The sequence below is a fragment of the Mus musculus genome, chromosome 2, assembly GCF_000001635.26.
Source record: "Mus musculus strain C57BL/6J chromosome 2, GRCm38.p6 C57BL/6J".
Classification (NCBI taxonomy): domain Eukaryota; kingdom Metazoa; phylum Chordata; class Mammalia; order Rodentia; family Muridae; genus Mus; species Mus musculus.
In genome coordinates, this window is record NC_000068.7 from 115,679,832 (window position 1) to 115,699,986 (window position 20,155).

General features: G+C 39.8%; 1 protein-coding gene across 7 annotated transcripts in view; it reads left to right on the forward strand.

Moving 5' to 3' along the window:
- BC052040 (cDNA sequence BC052040) overlaps positions 1–20,155 on the forward strand; it is a 197,868-nt gene that overhangs the window by 98,925 nt on the left and 78,788 nt on the right. For 6 of the 7 annotated variants that reach the window (XM_017319079.2, XM_030251825.1, XM_006499845.3 and 3 more), the window contains 2 exons: positions 6,554–6,619; positions 7,233–7,338. In XM_017319079.2, the coding sequence (XP_017174568.1) occupies positions 6,554–6,619; positions 7,233–7,338 (172 nt within the window). Of the gene's footprint in view, positions 1–6,553; positions 6,620–7,214; positions 7,339–20,155 lie in introns of all 7 variants that reach the window. The other variant, NM_001145898.1, reaches the window with a different exon arrangement.

Here is a 20,155-nt window from a genome sequence, read left to right on the forward strand (position 1 = left end):
TGCTGCGCTAGGGCAGTGATCTTAGTGTGACAGACGGGATTATGATTTCGGGTGAGGAGCAGGCAGCAAGAGCAGGTGAGGCAGAGAGTACTTAGGTGGTTTACATGCAGATGTTAGCAGTGATAGGAGAATAGAAATAAACAGATTATGTAGGCTGTAGGGAGCAGAGATGGTTAGATACTTTTTCATAAGGAATCAACCACTTAAATGCCTGTCTATTGGAAGGTTAAAAAGAAGATAGATTTAGCAGTGTCAGGGATGTGCTATTAGGGGCATAGATAATTGGTGTTCCACCCTCTTCCTGGAGACACTGCAATGAAAAGAGATTGTTCTCAAATATGCTTGTGTACACTTCCTTCTAGAACCAAGAGAGGGGAACCATAGACAACTCTCTGCTGTTTGAACTCACACACACTCTCTTTCTGAAACACCAAAGAATGGTGATGCTATGACTACTTGCTCCAGGCCCACAGCCCTTCCCTCGCTGTCACTGTAGTTAGATAGCATGCCTGCCGGTCTTCTGCTTTCCTGACCACTAACAATTTCTGGAAACTCTTGGTTGTTAGCGGCAGAAATCCAAAGGCACTGTTGCACTTGCTCACCCAAAGAACTAATTGGTTTTAATACAGACCTGGCAACAGCCAAGGAGAGCACTTTGCTTTAGGTGTGCCTGGTGTTCAGAAGACAAGTCTGTGTCACCCATACTGCCCGCGTCCTTGGCATGTGTACTTTCCAGTGCTTCCCTCCTTCTCAGGAAGCAAAGATGGCCACTGACAGGTATAATTAGTTTATTTCTTAGTTCTGTAATCTCAAAAGAGTTGTCCTGTCACCTCAAAACAAAATCACAGACAGGGCTCTGATGTCAGCTTCTCTGGTCCAGTGTCCACTCAGAGCTGAGTGGCTGGGGGACAGGTCACTGACTACCTAGCAAAATCATAGTGTGGGATAGCAATGCCAGGCAGGACAGTTGCAGGGAATCCAAACAAAGCAATCTCTCTCTGCAGTGAATTAACTGCAGTTTCTATGTTTATTCTCCATACTCAGAGTGTACCTGAGTCAAATCATTTACTATTACTACTGGATTGACTCTGTGGTCTGTCTACATTGCAGATTTGCATATGTAGGGATATATTTGTTCCAGTAAGGACTCTTAATTATGTCTTGCAACAGTGAATATGCCTCTTCCATGGATACCAATTCAGGGAGAAAAAGCAAGGAAAGATAGGCTAACATTCTGCCACTCATCAGAATTTTGAGGTTGGCACAGGCTCTATGTTTTTGAAGGAGAAACTGTCTGAGTCTACATTACAACCTACTACCCTCCCAGTAGCCTGTGAGGGTGTGTCTCATTTGTCTGCTGTAGTGTTTGAAAGATTGGCCCATAAGGAGTGGTACTTTAGGAAGTGTGGCCTTGTTGGAGGAAATCATTTCCAGTGATTTGCTCTGTCGTTGACATTTCTGTCTCCCCGCTCCACACACAGCCAGGACAGCCTACCTCGCTCCTCTTCACACTGCTCCAGCTTCTGGACCTCCTACTTGTTTCCTATCTTCAGTTTCCCTTAGTATTGTCCCCTCAAGACATAAGCAGAGGATAAGATCAGAGTAGTCATTGGCAGTCCTTATTTGATAGGGACTTTGGGGAAGAGGTTGAAATGAATAGTTGTAATGAAATTTGGGCGTTGGTAAAGATTTCATTTCTGTGCGAGGTAGTCTTGCCACTCATTGTTTGTGTTCTGTGTACACTTACACCATCTGTATATCATAATGGCAGCTGTTACTGAAGCCCTACCAATGCCTTCAGCAGAAAAGATGGTGAGACTTCTTAGGGAACATACAGAGAAGAAAGGTTGCAGCTCTAAGCACTGAATGTTCCAGAAAATGTGATGTAGGCACATGACATACTAGCGTAGAAAAGATAAACTATAGTTTTGTTTTTTTTTTAATTGCATTGATGTATTTGCTTTGGGCTCTCTCTGAATTTAGAAACCTGTACAATGTTTTAAATGAGAATCTTTTAACCATTCGTTTATTTAGTAGTTTCTATCCATTAAGAAAACCGTGGGTCACTTCAGAGTATCACTTCTCATTTTCAGGTCTTGCAAACTGGAATTTGTACAATTTCTTTGGAAATGATGTATATCTTAAATTTAAAGATTGTAATAAAACAGTACAGGTTAAGGGAAACATTTTCTTAATAGTCTTAAATATGATTCTTAAGTATATCTTAACTAGTTTCAGATGTGTCTTATTCTCTGACTAAAATTCAGCCCTTTATTTTAAACAAAGGAATTGTGTAATTAGTAGCTAATTGCTTTGGATATTTTGGGTATTTCAAGGAGATAATTCAAGGGCCGTTGAAATTAAGCGCTCACAATGTTCTTTACGCATGTGTGATCCCCTTTGAAAATAGCATCTAGGAACAGGGCTGATGATGGAAAAATAAACAGAGACCTGTGTTGTTTTTATATAGTTGAAATAGTATTTAAAAGTAGTTTTTAAAAATCTCTTTCCTCTGTGGACACAGTTTTATTGAGTTTTGAGATGTAAGGACAGGAGGACTTCTGAAGCTCGAATTCCTCTGCATGGTATCTGACGTGGCCACCCACCAATCACACAGAAGGAAAAGGAGAATCCCTCACTCTTCATAAGTTATCATTCATGTTCCAACTTAATTATTGCCATAATTGAGAATTATAGAGTAATGTAGAGTCTGTGAGGACAAAGCAGGACTGGGTTGACATGGGCTCTCATCTACTGTCGTTTCTACTTAAGAAATCCAAGTCTTGGTGGGTAACTTAACTTCTCTGGGCTTCTTTTCGGATGTCTTAGTTAGAATGTGGGTGCAGTCCTCTCTCACACTTGACTAGCACAGACTTATAGTTTTGTGAGGTACTTGTTATCTATAATTCTTCATTTTGTGGATGTGAAGGCTTATAAGTGATAATATTCTTATATTTATTTTGATGCTGAAACAGACCATAAGATCAGTGAATTTAGGAGCTGTGAAATGTATAGATTTATACGTGCACCTAGAGCCAGGAAAGTCTTTCTTCCTGTCTGCTGTGCTCATTGATTAAGGTCAGTAGAACTCATGGGGCAAGGGTACTAAGAATAGTATTTCAGATTGTTGCTCGCACGGTTTTCTCTTCTCTTAACTAATATTATTTCTTGCCTTTCCTCATTTTATTTTTATTTTTATTTATTTATTTTTATTTTTTGAAGAGAGAGTAGGCATCTAGTTTCAACTAGGGAGAGACAAGAATCTGAAGTAACTAACGACTTAACTAAAGTGTGTGTAAAGTTGAAGAATCTCTATGAACTCTATAGTTCTTGCAGAAAATGTAGACTGCACACCTGTCTCTAGTGGAGGGGAATATCTGCACAGATCACTAGTCAGATAAGAAATAGGAATGTGATCATGGTTACCCAGCAATAGCACAGTCCTCTGTTCAGAATGGATTTCTGGAGAGATTCTACTCAAATCTAAAGACCAGATAAGGGAGGTGTTACTTAAAACACTACTGATGTAAGAAAAATTATTAAAGAAGGGGTCACTTCTGTCCTTTACAGCCACATTGAGTTGAGGTTCAGACATTTGGAGAACCACAGGACTTTCAAAGAAACCTCAAACTTTGGGCCAGCATCACTGCCTCTGTGCTTTATCTATGCCTAAGGAGTTAAATAAATTTACAAAAAAAGAAATCACCCAACTAGGTAGGCTTTACAGAAACCATAAATAATATTTAAAATGTGCGTTTAATGAATTTACTTGTTTTTTTCGAGGCATCGAATACATGTGGAGAGTATGCTGGTAGTGAGGGGGACACCAGAGTCAGGTCTTCTAAGCAACAACATCAATGTGTCCAAGCCTGTGGGCACAGTCACTGCAGAAGAGCCAGCACATAGTGGATAGAAAGAACTAAGGGCAGAACAAAGCACACAGCTTCAGACTCCTGCAAGTGCAGCCTGCCAACCAATTTCAAGTCTACCTGGAGGTTTTCTAAACCTCTATAGTGCTCTATTGTCAGGAACCCATTTGAAATCAAGGGTCTGGTCCTGTGAAGGCTCGATGCCCCAACGTAGGGGAATGCCAGGACAGGGAGGCCGGAGTGGGTGGGTGAGCACCCTCTTATAAGCAGGGGGAGGGGGAAAGGGAGGGGGAGCTGGGACAAGGGATAGCATTTGAATTTTAAGTAAGGAAAATATCCAATAAAAGAAAAGAAAAAACAAAACAAAACAAAACAAAACAAAAACAGAAATCCTAGGGCCAAGAAAGAATCGTAGCATAAAGGCAGGAAGCTGGGTCAGTCTCAGTTGGTAGGCTTGCCCGTAGGTAGGCTTGCCCGTAGGTAGGCTTGCCCGTAGGTAGGCTTGCCCGTGAGGCCCAACCCAGTGAGCCGCCTGTTCACAGTGTTTCTGCCTAGACTCGCACTATTCTCTCCTCTGCACCGTTCTCGCCTCTCAACATCATGGAATTATCCCCTCCCTTTCTAAGAAAAAAATAAGCGGGTTGGGGCACCCCTACATGGGGGCATGAAATGAAGGGGTGTGGCAGTGACTGTTTTGTAAGTAAAAGAAAGAGCATTTCAGATGTTTTAAATAACCTCTTATTATAAGAAACACTGGCAAGGACTCAGATATTAAGAGGCTATGCTGGGCACAGTATAGGATCAAGTTCATAGATACTGAGAATATGGAAGGACTTGAAGAGAGGGGAGAGAAGGCAGACAGACGTATGACTGAGCCTTTGTCCCCTGATACTTTGGAATTCTCTACAAAAAGATGGGACCATCCCCTAGCTTCATCTAGTAGCCAGGTTTGGAGTTTGGGATTTTAAATGTTCACACGAGGGAAGCCATGGAGTTGCAGACCCGTGGGTTATTTTGCACCATGCAGTGTGCTTCTGCTTTTAAAGGGGTCTGAGTGTGCTTGCGGATTGCTTAGTGACCTTTGAAGTTTTGTTCTGAGCTGTTGTCAGAAGCATATCATTGTTTTAACATCTACATAGGCTGAGGAAACTAAGGTAGTTTTAATGAAATATTATCTTTTTTTTTTTTTTTTTTGTTACTGTCAACCAGCTTTTAAAACTGTCCATCATGTGTCTCAAAACATTAGGGTTGATTTCAATAAATACCTCTTTCATTAAAGTTTTCCTGGTCAGAGTACAGTTAAAGGGTAGAAATTTTCTGCTCTATTTTTGTAGCCCAGTTTCAAAATCCTTTTGTTTTAAAAATTAACCTTAGTTTGATTTGTATTTCATTATTTCAACGGCTTGATTTTCATTTTTATTTGTATTTTTGTATTTCAAAGAGAGAGAACTGTTCTGAATGCTAGCATCAAGCCTTCTAAATCTGGGTAAAAATACCAACTTCTAACAGCATTCCACTTAGATATCTACTTTAATGTGTGTCTTCTCATTAAAAGCTTATTTATGTTTAAAATGCTGACCTTTCAGGATGTACACAAGAATGCTCTAAAACAGAGCTTCTCAAAGCTGGCCGTGAAACCACTGTCTTGGGCTGACAAATGGATTGGAAATAAGCTACCCAACACTGGGGATGGGCCATTAATTTTAATCAAAGTTGATGCAGGAAGGCCAATGGGATGCATGACAATGTCAACAGCCCAGTAGGTGTTAAGAGACCACTCGGCCTTCCTTGTTACTTGGTTGGGCCATTAGTTGAGGTTGGGTGAAGACAGAAAGCCATGCCTGGAATTGAATGACCAGGTCACTCCAAAGTCTAATGGAGAACTCTCTGTTTCAGAAATCACATCGTGATGCCATTAGAAGTCAAGGACAGCATTTAGAAAATACTAGGAGGGTTGTTTTCTTTCTTTTTTTTTTTTTCTTCCAAGCCCCTTGCTAGTTTTTCCAACTTTATCTGGGTCTCCGTTTCTCTGCTTCCTTCCCTTCCAACAGGGTCATTGATATTTACAGAAGAAGTTGAAAAGACAGAGAAAATATTTTCAAGCCTGTTTGCTTTTTGGATGTACATACAGACTTCAGGCCTTCAAACTCCCAATCAGAGAAACAGTTGTATACCTAAGGGATTAAACAAGACAACCGACTGTGGAGATCTCCCTCTCCCTCCTTTCCTTTTATTCATTTAAATCAGAGTTTCCTGACTGCTTTAACAGAAGCGTTCATTTCCTGGTTGCAAAGGCTACCATGCTTCTGCCTTACTGTAAACTGTCAGTATTGACTACTAGCAATAGTGACTTCCATTGTAGCGGCTCTCTTTACTTTCCATCAATAAGTATATTTATTTTGAGAATTTTCAATTACCCAAAAAAAGGTAGCTCTTGACAGCTTGGATTAATGATGTTTATAATAAAGACATAAAAATGCAAAAAAGGACAAAGAAGCATTCTTGTATCTCTGATTCAGTTTTGGGAAGAAAATTCATTTATTCTGACATGGCATTGCACGCATAAGAAAGACACGTATGGCTGCATTAGTAATTTTTACACATATTTAAGAAAGAAAAGCAATTATATTGCTGTCTTTTTAATGGAGTGCCTCGATAAATGATAGTGTTTGTTCTTCCTGCAGATGAGGATCAGCTCCGTGCAAAGGGCTATGACAAAACCCCAGACTTCATTTTACAGGTGCCAGTTGGTAAGTGCTTGGATATGCATCTCTGTATAGAAGGGAGTTGGGGTTTGGTTTGGGTTTTGGTTTGGTTTGTTTTTTTGCATGTTATTATTAGCAAATGTTTTCAGAGTAGATTATCTTTATAATACTGTGTTGAAATGAGTAAAGTATTGGAAAAGATGATCTTATATTGTCTCACAGTTGGTTCAGATGAAGCCTATGCCTCAAAACTTCTCCATACACTGAAGGAAGGGGTGAGCATGCCTTCTGAAGGCATTTTTAAAGTTGCCCTTCTCAGTTCATTTCTCTAAATTTTGAATTTTAAAAACACAGCTTTGCCAGATAGCCAGGCACACTTTGGTCTTGACATGTCACTTGTCGAGCCACAGAACAGCGTCATGAGCACTAGGAAAGGGAGTTTTGAGAAATGGGGTGAGGAGAACAGGATGAAACTGTGGCCCCAGCGTGCCTGGTGATGAACTCACACAAACGTGTTGTTTTATAAATTACGCCCACAGTGAGTGGCAGAGGCTAAGCCCCTGCTCATTAATGTGAGGCATAGAGAGGCCAGTACATAGTTGAGGATTTTCAATCTTCCCTCTCCTTCACAATGTATTAGTAATGCTTTGTCCCTTAGCTGTGGAAGGGCACATAATTCACTGGATTGAAAGCAAAGCCTCATTTGGTGATGAATGTAGCCACCACGCCTACCTGCATGGCCAATTCTGGAGCTACTGGAATAGGTAAGGTCCCATTATTTTTCTCTTAAGATAAACGATACTCAAAGGAAGTCTCATTAGAAAAAAAATATTTTGTTTAACTGGTAAAAATGCTAGGAGCCTTTTTTCCCCTAGTAAATACAGACTCTGATTAATGTATTCATTTGAGATAATTTAAACTTCTCTGCTTTCATGATGTTGCTTTATTTTTTAAAACTTAAAAATCTGTGCTTAAGGTCAAAACAAGTATAGCCTATTTCCTGCTTTACAGTGATTACATTAGTGTCACTTAAAATACAGATAACAAGCTGTGGTGCATAATATGGTATAGACACTGGATTTTATCCTTTTGATGTGGAATTTATGCTTCCTTCTAGACCATAAAAATTAATTTATTCACAGTTACCTGAAGACAGTATCCAAACCACATGAAAAATGAAAATGATTTACCTTACAACAGTACCAAACAGTTTATGTATGAATTTCTACAACCATCCTGATGAGATGGAAGTCTCCACAATTAAAGCGGTTCAGGTTGGGGCAGATGTACCAAATACCTGCCCTGTGCCTGGACCTGAAAGTTGTCTCATTTAATTCTTACAAAGAGGTTGCATGTGTGTGTGTGTGTGTGTGTGTGGTGGAGGAGGGTGTGCATGTGTGCATGCATGTCCATAGTATATGGGTTCATGTGACTGTGTGCAGGAGTATATATGTGTTACTGTAGCTTGTCCTGGGGAATCTCATCTCTGCCTTCTGATTGCTAAGATACAGGCAACAATCACGCCTGCCTGGCCTTGATCCCGGTGCCGGGCTTTGGCCTTCCAGTCCTCAGACTTGTGTAGCAACAGTTTCTCAATTGAGGCCTCTCCCCAGCCCAGCAAGTTACTGTTGTCCCCATTGTATAGATAACTAAACTGATACTCAAAGAAAGGAAAGAGTATGTTATCCTGCTGGTTCTCATAGGCTTACGTTGATCCCCTCCTCCCCCATCCCATCCATCTCTAACAGTGTCCTGTCATCTGCAATGCCATGTTGAATCTCTGATTTTTGTTTTTATGATTGTAATTTTCTTTGATTTTTTTTTTAATGATTTCATTCCTGTTCGCACACTCTGTGTTTTCCTCCACAAAAACAAGAAATGGATTGGGGCAACCTTTCTAGATTAGCCGTGCTCTTCTGCCATTGGTCAACAGTAAGAATACAGTAATAAGATGACACATGCCCAGATCATTAAGGAAGGAGATGGTAGCATCTGCAGGCAACAGTGTGGGCTGTGGGTAGGAGGCTATCGAATTTGGCATCATATTGTTACTCAGCTTTACAAAAGGCCAGCAGATCTCGCCCATGGCAGCTGTGCTAAGCTACGCCTACTCTTTGCCATGGTAACAGTGATGATGACAGAGTGCTGAATGTAATGCCCTTCTTGATTTCCTTGTGTAATTGTGCGTAGCACCCAAGCTTTACTTTACAGAGACAGAGGAGGAAAGTGCAAAATGTTTTAGAAATCAATGCTGCCTCAGCGTTTCCTAGGTTTTAGTCGGCCATTATTCAAATTAGCATTAATGTGGCAAATTGAATTTTAGATTTTTAGCGATTTTCTGATGAGTTTGAACTAGTAAAGAAAGCATCCGTTTTGAGACTATAAGGAAAGCAATGACAGGAAAATCAAACCGCCTAAGTTTGGGTTACTCAAGGGTTAAAAACAATTGATCATGTAGATCATGGTGCATTAAGACTGTGTTCCCCTTTTTGGTGCTGGTCACATCTTTTCTGAAGAACAAATAGAAGTTCAATTTCAAATAAGAAAGCTCAATTAAAAATGCCAAAATCACATCTTCATCCTGAAACTACTGAGCACCTACCATACGCCTCCCACACATCAATCAGAGGCACGTCACATGATCTACTAGCCCTATAGGAAACCTGTAGATTATGGACATGGCTCCAGGGAGAATGAGGGGTCAATATTTTAATGTGGTTTCATTACAGCTAAGTGGGATTTTGTTTGGGTTTTGGTGTGTGTGTTGTGTGTGTGTGCGTGTGCGTGTGCGCATGTGTGTAACCTTGGCTGGCCTAGAACTCATAATGTAGGCTTCAAACTCACAAAGATCCACTTGACTCTGCCTCCAGAGTTCTGGGATTTATGGTGCATACCACCATGCTCAGCTTGTCTTGTGTTTTTTGAATATTATTTTGTTTCATTTTTTTATTCTAGTATTTTACATAGAGTATCATTATTTACATACCTAAACATATACTTTGCATTTACATGCACTAAGCAGACACTGTTTATATGGAGCATGTTGTATGATAGGAAATGTTAGCCTTGGTTTTCAGTATTCCAGATCATTCAGGGAATATATATCATACAGGTTGTCACCAATGCCACCAAATGTCTGCAGGGAACCAAAGAAATGCAAACAGTGCCAAAGTGCAGCATGGACCATTGAGACATCACAATCCAAATGGAGGTCAATAAGAATGCAGCAGTCAGAACAGATTTACCAGTGGCCTAGCATTTAGACCCAAGGCAATGTTAGCCATCCATGAATATGTGGAATCCTAATGTTTATTTCTTATCTGTGAACACAGCACACAGAACAGGAAATGAAGTTCTCAGCAATAGTAGACATTCTCTCAAAAGTAGCCTTTCAAAGAGACTTGCATTTGGACTAAACCCAGGCCAGGGGAGAGGGGTGTTGACCCTAATTGACAATAAAACCCATAGGGATCTAATTGTCACACTGCTTTTGGGGTAACAGATTTTTATGTAAGAGCATTCAAGTCGTATTTTAAGTTTTTTTATAATGTCATTTTTTCCATACCAGTAATTGCTGAACCCCTAGTTTTTGGGTTGACATCTTCATAAGAACGTTCTTTCTTAATACAATATTTTTTATTCAGGCTTCAACAGTTTTGAGAGTTGGTCATTCACTCCATCTTTATTAAAACCTTTGATTTTCTTGTTGGCATAGTCGGGGTTTCTGCACAAACATCATGACCAAGAAGCAAGTTGGGGAGGAAAGGGTTTATTCAGCTTACACTTCCATACTGCTGTTCATCACCAAAGGAAGTCAGGACTGGAACTCAAGCAGGTCAGGAAGCAGGAGCTGATGCAGAGGCGGTGGAGGGATGTTCTTTACTGGCTTGCTTCCCCTGGCTTGCTCAGCCCGCTCTCTTATAGAACCAAGACTACCAGCCCAGAGATGGCACCACCCACAAGGAGACCCCCCCCCCCCCTGTGATCACTAATTGAGAAAATGCCTTACAGCTGGATCTCATGGAGGCATTTCCCCAACTGAAGCTTCTTTCTCTGTAATAACTCCAGCTGTGTCAAGTTGACACCAAACTAGCCAGTACACTTGTCTTCCATCATGTCTTTTGTGTGTTTGTGTGTGTGTGTGTGTGTGTGTGTGTGTGTGTGTGTTTCTCCCTCCATGCCAGCAGCTTTCTTGGTCTTTTCCACTGGTTCTTCTTCCTGGCCTCTGGCTAGAGGGCACACCTCTCTTATATCTACATCCACTGATGAGTAGACCTGCAGATCGTTCACTGGGTCCTGTGGTATTATATGCTACTTCTCTATTGGCTTCTGCTAATGTTGGCTCCCAGATCTAGCACTGACTGAGATGAATTTCTACCTGTCCGTCATGGTATCTTCTAAGTAGCTCAGATTTAACATTCATAAGGCTGATTTTCTTCTTTTTTTCCCCTTCACTCTTGTTATTCTTCCATCCTTCCTCAGTCCAACTAATGGTGCCACAATGTGCACTCAGCTCAGAAACCTAAGTTTACCATAGATGCATTAGCTCTGTTTTTACGTGTCTCAAACTGGGTATGTATTTCCATTTCACCTACTGCTTGTTGCCTTGGCACCCATTAGCATCTCTTGGGTAATTACTTTGGCTTTCAAAACTGATTTCCTCAAACCCAGTCTTACAGCCTTATGGGCAGCTTTGCGTATCCCTGACTTGGAAAACATGAATTATATTGTGTCATTCCCCCTCGCACCCTCCCCCACCCACCCCCAACTCAAAACATTTCACTGTAGTGCTGTCACATCAGAAATAAAATCCCAACTCCACTCTGGTACTCAGGGCCCTCTGCAGAATCTGTCCTCCCTCTCAGCCCCGTTGTCGATACATACTCCGCTATCCTAATAACCCATCTTGTTTTTACAATTCCTATCACATGTATTTCCTTGGTTTTCCTTGAATCCTTGTTTGTAGTTCAGATTTTTTCCTCTGCCCCATCCTCTTGCCTGGACGTATCTTTGCTGGCATTGCCACTTAACTTCTTCATGTGACATCCAGAGCTCAGCTCATTTCCTATTCTTGGAAGCACGTCTTTGATCACCCAGTCTCATAAGGAAAAATCCTTGATCAGTTCTGTCTCCTCTCAGGGCTTTAGCCCCACATGAATGAGCAAGTGGGTGAGTAGGTGAGCTGGTTGCGGGAATGAATAGAAAGTGATGAAAATCTGTTCTAGAAAACTCTTGAAAAGCACATTCCCTTTTATATTATCATTTTGAAATGTCTCTCTCATTGCTTTGGTATGAAACTTTAGCAATTTGTCTTGCTTTAATTCGCCTTTAGAAGATTTAAATTCCTCAGTGCAGTCACTTCTCCAAAACAGAAGATACTGTCTGAAGACCATGGGCTGCTTTCCCAACCCCCACTTTGACGTGAGCCTTGACTAATTCCTCAACACGCTTCCATCTCTGCCGCTATGTAGTCAAATAGTGAGCCTCAGAGAAGCCTTGTTTGTCCCCAATATAACCACAAACGCTTGAGTGCTGCCAGAAGACATTTCTATATGAAACCAACACTGCTAGGCCCTTGATTCCTCTTTCTGTAGTCATGAAGTGAGTCCTTCAACACTGTGGCTCACACAGTTAAGTCTGCTTTGGCAGCTAGAAGAGCAAAGCAATTCTGCAGTTGAAGGCCAGATTTTGTGCTTAATTCTAACATACTGCCCATCAAAGGAGCAGGAGAATGAAAAACTTGACAGAAGGACCTGCATGCTATGGTGATCATTGTCCAACAACTGCTGACCAAGAAGAACATGGCGGGCTGGAGAAACGTCTCAGTGGTTAAGAGTACTATTCTAGAGGTCCTGAGTTCAATTCCCAGCAACCATATGGTGGCTTATAACCATCTGTAATGGGATCTGATGCCTTCTTCTGGTATGAAGACTCATATAATTAAAATAAATAAATAAATAAAATAAATAAATAAATTTAAAATAAATAAATGAGGAGGAGGAAGAGGAGGTGGCGGCGACCTCACACATAGGTTCAGGCCTTCTGCTGGTCTTGGTACCTTCAGGCACACTGTCATCAGGAGCATTGATTTTAAAAGTACACTTTATAGGCAAGCTTTGCAAAGACCATGAAAGCCAGCTGGTGGAAATGATGAGGTTCTGTGTGCTTGAATTTAATTTTTCAATATAATAGTTATCCTTGAAGTGATGAAAGGAATATCAGGTTTGAATCCAGGTTGCGTTGGTCTCATATATGGAAACAGCTTGCCCATCTACAGAATTAATAATACTTTTCTTTTTCTCTTATTTTAAAAATCAGTTACTCAGTACCTGTAAAGCACTTTGATATGTGCTAGCAGTCCACAGCTAGGAATCTGCCTCTGTGTTTTTCTTGTGTATCACTTCATCAGACAGTTTGAATCACCTTCTTTAACATAGCAACTCTTTAGCTAGCTTCAGCGTTCAACTTGGCTGACATCTCCTTAGAAAACCTTATTGCTTCCGCAAAGCCACTCCTGCTTGTGTTCTGCTGGTGATCCCACAGCAGTTATCAAGCATTATAATTGGTGTTTGCTTGTCACCTCCTTCGAGTTAATGCTACCTAGTTGTTTTATCTATCTTTAAATGCTCAGAAATTGGCAGAATGCCTGTCATACAGTAGGCAATCAGTGGGTAGTTATTCATTGCATGATTGTGCGATAGGTATACTCATACTTAAATGTGCAACTATAATTGAAATAAACTGTTAAGGATTATATAAGACATGGTGACATTAAACCATAATTGGTCCAGTTTTTTCTTCTTGAGAGTGTCATCCTCAGGATAGTAGGGAGTGTCTCAATTTCTAAAACCCTTTTATAGACTTTATAGATATATAAACTTTTACAGCCCTGTTTTAGAGAAATATTATAACTTTTTATATTATTATTAAATTGGGCAATGAAGAGTAACCACGTGGCAAATGCATTTTGTAAAGTTTCCCAGCTAAATATTTATGTTTGTTTGTTTTGTTTGTCTTATTTTGTTCTGTTGAAACAGGATCCTACTCAGTATCTAAAGCTGGCTTTGAGCTCATGGTAATCCCCCTGCCTCACCTTCTTGAATGCTGAAATTGTAGATGTGGTTTCTCCCACCCAGCTTTACATTGATGATGTCCTTCCCTATGCCAACGTTTCAGACTTCTTTGGTGTGAAAACTGAAATGGAATGCCTTGAAACCCTGTAGTAGAGACAGTTGGTGGTTCCTTAGAGATGCTAGAAAAAAGTCTGCTGTGCGTAAAGACTTGCAAGTTGAGGTTTGTGTGAAGATCCCCATGTTCTTTGCCCGTCCAGGCTATCTGTAGGAGTGTGGGTGTAGGTGCCCCACGACCCTGTCTTCTCCTTCTTCTCACTTCACCTGGAAAGGTGTCGACCATAACCCAATGTAGACAGCCAAGCCCCATGCAAATCTCCACAAACCCTTGCCCTCTGAGGTTGTACATTCCAGTGCTCGGCCATGGTAGGGGTATTTTGCTCCCTAAGGAGCACATTTTGATGTCCTTACAACAAAGAGCATGGCCTAGAGGTAGGGAGACAGAGGTCGGGTTCCTTTGACCTTGTAGAATCCTCATTGTGTGAACTGGATGCATCCAGAATAAGAACAGAGCCTCTTCTAAGCTCATGTGCCTGGCATGGATTCCTCTTCACTGGGTCTGAGGGACAGTCTCCATGGCAGCAAGGTGTACATCTTCCAAAGCCTTTGTGTGCTGGCAGTAAGGCTGTGGAGATGAACACCAGAGGAAATAGGACCTTAATCACACTGTTGTACTTGTACGGAGATTAAGAGCCAGGTTCCATCTGTCAGATTTTTGAATGGTTGGCTCCAGAGAGTCTACTCTCCTACAGGCAATGCTAAGCTAATACCTTCTGCCGCAGAAATTGATTTGAGTTCATTTCTTCCCTCTCAGGGCTTTTTAAAGATCAGTTATTTGTTCAATGGTCTAGTGATTACTTTCTCTGCTTGGTGATAACCTGAGAGGAGGCATTTCAAACAAGGCCGCCAGGCAGTGAGAGGTAAGGAAGGTATGTTTCAGAGGATGGCCCAAGTTTTTCCTGTATTAAGATACTTTCAGGAAGCCTGCAATTAGTCAAGTCACAGATTTCCAGTTATTTCAGTCTTGTTAAAGGCAAGGCTGATCACATCTGTCGTAAGTTGGAGTTTGTGCCTCCGCATTAGAAGCTCTCACAAACCTTCAATTACAGCAGCCTCAGAAAGCGCTGCTGCAGTACACTAACAAGCAGTCATCAGCAACAAGAGACAGATCGACTAATAATTAGCCAATGCGCTGGAGAGGACCTCTGTGAAGGTAAAATATAATAATTTGCCTTTCCATCTCTCATAGTGGAGTTGCTTGGGAGGTATTGACAGCCCATTGTTCGACAAATACTGGACACTGTTATTAGCTACAGCAACCTCAAAATATTTGATAAAGACAAGGAAAGTGTTTTCTGTGTACTTAGTACCTTCATGAGAATGTTTTCTCAGGGTCCCCAAACCATTTCATCTGCAGCTGGAATATAAATCACAAGGTTTTCCCCAGCAAGGAGTTTGCACAGTGTGCCATCATTTGTGATTTGCAATGATAACTTTAAAAGCAAAACTGAGCAAAAAAATAGAAATGTTGTCTTGAGCCTTTCAAGCAGGTTCTGCAATGAAGACATGGTTGTTGCAAGATTGAAAGGAGTTTAAACAAAGGATTAAAATGAAAGAAAACATGTCTGTTAGGAAATTCTTTACTTCCTTAGGTACGCACCTATGTGTCCGATCCCTATCTTTCAGCATGGTGAAGAGTGTTCTGAGGGAGATAGTGACCAGTTTCACAAATCAGGGAACAATGAAGTGTTGAAACACTAGCTTTTCCTGCTGACCCATGTGATGGAGTTCATCTGTGTCATGCAGGGTTCAGAAATGCTATGTTAAACCAAATCAACAAAGAAGGGATTGAGGGGCCATCAAAGAATGCAAACATTGTGATCCAACCATGCAGACAGGTAAGAGGAGGATAACAGCGTCTCAATAGAAAGGGACACCCACAGCAGTGTTAGCACCAATCACCCAACACCGTTCTGTGCACCCTTCTGTGGGACCTTTTCTGTAGCTAAGTCTAGTGGCACAGAGATCAGACTGAAGTGGGTGTAAGCTTCACTTTGTATTCTCAATCACATGGAAAGAAAACATTTTGTCCATATTGATAAATAATTTACTTTTGGAGAACTAATTTCACTTCTGTGATAGGGTCTGCACCCTAGAAAATTTATTTTATCTTGCAAACTTAGATAGTGTTGCTAGTGTGTACCTAGCATTGAAGTACTGACCTAGCTTTGACTCTGATTCTAATTTTAATTATGCATTTGTGTGTGGGTATGTGAAAGTGAATGTGGTGCCCACAGAAGCCAAAGGTGTCAGATGGGAACTGCTCAGCCTGGGTGCTGAGAACCGAACTTAGATCCTCTGCAAGAGCAGTGAGTATTCTTAACTATTGAGCCATTGCTCCAGTCCACCAAATGGAATCTTAACTAGGACACACTAGTTCCAAGCAGCGAATGTGTACAGGCAATGGGATATTCCACAGGAGTGCTACCCCTGTCCTTGAGTGATTGGCAAATGAGGCTTAGGGTCTTCCTATGAATTCTATACCTATGCCGTTTTGTTCCACCATGAAGCTTCACAGAAGGCTTGGGGAGAAGTACTGGATAGATCACTTCGTTAGCTTATGAGTAAACTAAGCTGAAGCTAAAAATCTTGCCAACACACAGGACATGAGGACTCATGTCTGTGTGGATGGACAAAATGAGCCAGGTATTCTTGTCTTGCTCAACAGCCTTGCACTATATTTAATATGAATCTGTAGAGTCAGTGTAAAAAACTATCATTGTACCCTTATATCCAGAATACAGTGACCTTATTGGGAGTTCAAATCAAGTAGTTGATTTATATATGATCCAGATGTTAATTTAAATGATAAATTTAAATTCAGGAGATAAATTGGCTAAAGGATATTTGTTAGGGAGTATATATTTTTAAACGTTTAATTAGAGTTTCTATTTTATCCTGAATTATAAATTGCTCCAAATAAAAACCTATTTTAATAAATAGGCTTTAAAGATTTAAGACAGCTTTTTTTTTCTCCAGGTGTATATAATTGACATAAAGCACATGTATTTGAAGCCTATAATTGGATAAGTTTAACATATATGTACACTCAGGAAAGTATCACATAGTAGATGCTGAACATGGCCAGTACCCTCTGGAGTTCACAGTCTTGTTTCCCCACTACCTAACCCTTTCAGAGACCCCTGGCCAGCCTGCCACTTCCTAATGGTCTGTTGGCATTATGTAGCATCTTTCTTTTTGTTTTTATTATTTTTCCTTCCCTTTCTTCCTTTTTCTTTTAATTTAGTTAGTTTTGGTTTCCTTTTACTTTGTTTCTATTTCTATGGTTTTTTTTAAATATATTTTAATGGAGCTATCATTTCTTTGTCTGGTTTGTTTGTTTGTTTGTTTGTTCAGACTGGGTTTCTCTGTTTAATCTTGGCTCTTTTGGAATTAATTGGCTTTGTAGAGCAGGCTGGCCTCAAACTCAGAGAGATCCACCTGCCTCTGCCTCCTGAGTGCTGGGATTAAAGGTGTGTGCTGGTCGAGTGGTGGTAGCGCATGCGGTTAATCCCAGCACTTGGGAGGCAGAGGCAGGCGAATTTCTGAGTCCGAGGCCAGCCTGCTTTACAAAGTGAGTTCCAGGACAGCCAGGCTATACAGAGAAATCCTGTCTCAAAAAACCAAAAAATTAAAAAAAAATTTTAAAAATTAAAAAAATAAATAAAGGTGTGTGCCATCACAGGACTTCTTGTCTGGCTTTTTAAAAACACAGCAGTTCTTTCAGGTGCATTGCTAGAGCACATTCAGTGCTGTGTCTATCTGTCCCTTCTTGGTTTTCACTAAGCTGTGAGGAGACTATTAGTTTCTAGTTCTTGCTACTAGTAATATAGTATGGAATGACTCCATTGCTTCTAAATAAATACCTATAATAGTAAAATGGTTAGAACATGCAGTGGGGGTATTTTGTCTTTTATGAAATGATTAATCTGTTATCTCTAAAGATTATACTTTTCTCTATTCCCACAGGCCAAATATTTGCTGAGGGAGCTTGCTGTCTTCCCAGTCACTTGCTATACTCAGTCTTTTGGACTTACAGTATTTTCATTGCTTAAGTAATAAGCTTCACCATGATATCAATTGCATTTTCTGATACTGCATTTAAAATTTTTATATACTTACTTGCCATCAATTTCTCTTTGGAGAAATCTCTGCTCAAATCTTCAGTTCATTGTAATTAGTTTACTTTTCTTTTATCAAGTTTTAGTGACTTTATATTTCAGTGCACTGGATGTCAGTCTTGTATTAGATATATGATTTGCAAAAATTCCCCTCCGTTTATGGCTTGTCATAATTCATTTAAATGTCTTTGAAAAACAAGTTTTTAATTTTGGTGACACCAATTTATCTTTGTTTGTGTTTTTGCTCCTCTTATGAATTATGCTATTATAATTATATCTGACTTTTTTTTAATCTAAAGGTGCAGCTGGACAGATGGCTCAGTGGTTAAGAGCTCTTAACCGCTCTTGCATATCACCTGTGTTCAGTTCCAAGCACCCACACAGAGCAGCTCCCAGCCATCTATAACACAGGCTGCAGGGGACTTGACACATTCTTCTTGTTCCTCCAAACATCTGCACACATGTGGCATACACTCACACGCATACACATAAATAAAATAAATCTACATTTAAAACATCTGAAGTAGTCACAAAGATATCCCCTGTTTTCTTCTAAGACAATCATAATATTAACATTCACTTACACTTAATTTTGTATGTATTGTGATACTCAGATCTTTGTGCCAATTGAAATTCAAGTTCCAGCGTCTTTTTAAAGAAAGATAAGTTTTGTTATAGCTTCAAATTTATGAAAACTCAATTGATCATACAGGACCTATTTCTGAATTCTCATTTTTGTTCCATTGACCAATTTACCTATTTTTACCAGTGTTACACTCTCCTGGTTACTGTGACATCATAGTTTCAAAAATAACTTGTCTGAGTCCTCCAACATTACTGTTATCCTGTAGAGGGTTTTTTTTTCCTTTTTTTTTTTAATTGTAAATTTTTAAAATTCCCATGAGAATTTCAAAAGTGACTGAACCATTCCTCAGCAAAAGATCCTGCTGGAAGTTTTATTGAATTTGTAGATCAGTCCAGGAAGAGTTGTGATCTTAGCATTGACATGCGCTCTCTTTATTTAAATCAGCAGTTCTAAAGGGGCATGACCCCTTTGGGGGTCACATATCAGATACTTACATTAAAATTCAAAATAGTAGCAAAATTAGAGTTATGAAGTAGCAGTGAAATGATTTTATGGTTGGGGGTCAGCACAACATGAGGAACTGAATTAAAGGGCTGCAACATTGGGAAGGGTGGGAACTGCTGGCTTAGGTCTTTTGATATTCTCCTTAGAAACATTGCATGTGGCTCAGGTTATCTCAACAGATTGAAATCAGTTATTTTGTTTCTTGATAATATTGGAAATGATATTTTTATATTGGTTTCCAAATGTTCATTGCTTCTATCAAGGAATCTAATTGATTTAGCATGTGGGTGTTGTATCCTGAATGCATCATTAGAAGTCTCTTATTCATACTTTGCTTCTTTTTCTCCGCAGACAGCCTACTTATTTATGAACTTGGACGCTGTTCCTTCTTTTTTTTATCCGTATGTCTTTATTTCGTCTTTATCACTTTACTTCCCTAGTTAGACTCTCTGCACAAAAATGATTAGCTGTAACACAGAAATGTCTACTTTGCTCTTGATTTCAGAGGGAAGTTACTTTATTATCAAGATATTAACTCTAGATTTTTGCAAATATTTTTTATCGTATTGAGAAAACTCCCCACTATCCCTAATTTCCTAGGGTTTTAATTGAAAGTGGCTGTTGGGCATTTTTCAAAACGTGTCTATTAAGATGGCCATATGTTTCTTTGAAATAATGTGGTGAATTATAGTGATTGATTTGGGGATGTCAAACTGATCTTGCATTCCTGGGATAAAGTGCATTTGGCCTGCAAGAAAAAGCTTTTCATACAGCTTGTAAATTGTTTGGTAAATTTTGTTAATTTTGCAACAGCATTCATGAGCACTAGAAGTCTGTGGGGTTTTTTTGGTTTGTTTTTAAATCCTTTGTCTGGTTTTGATATTTAATGAGTACCAGTCTCATAGTATGAATGTGGTTTCTCTTTTTTGATTTTCCAGAAAAGTCTTTTCAGAGTTGTATTTCTTTTTAAGCTTCAAAGACAATTGCCCAGACATAGGGACCTGAGGTATATTGTTGCTCTCTTGCTGAAAAGTTTTGTAACTATGAAATCAATAGACATAGGGATTATATATATATATTTAATGAACTTAGGACTTTGTCTTTCAGAGAATGTGTCCTTTCATCTAAGTTGTAGAATATACCAGAGTAAAACTTGATTAAAAAAAAAAAAACAGTCCCT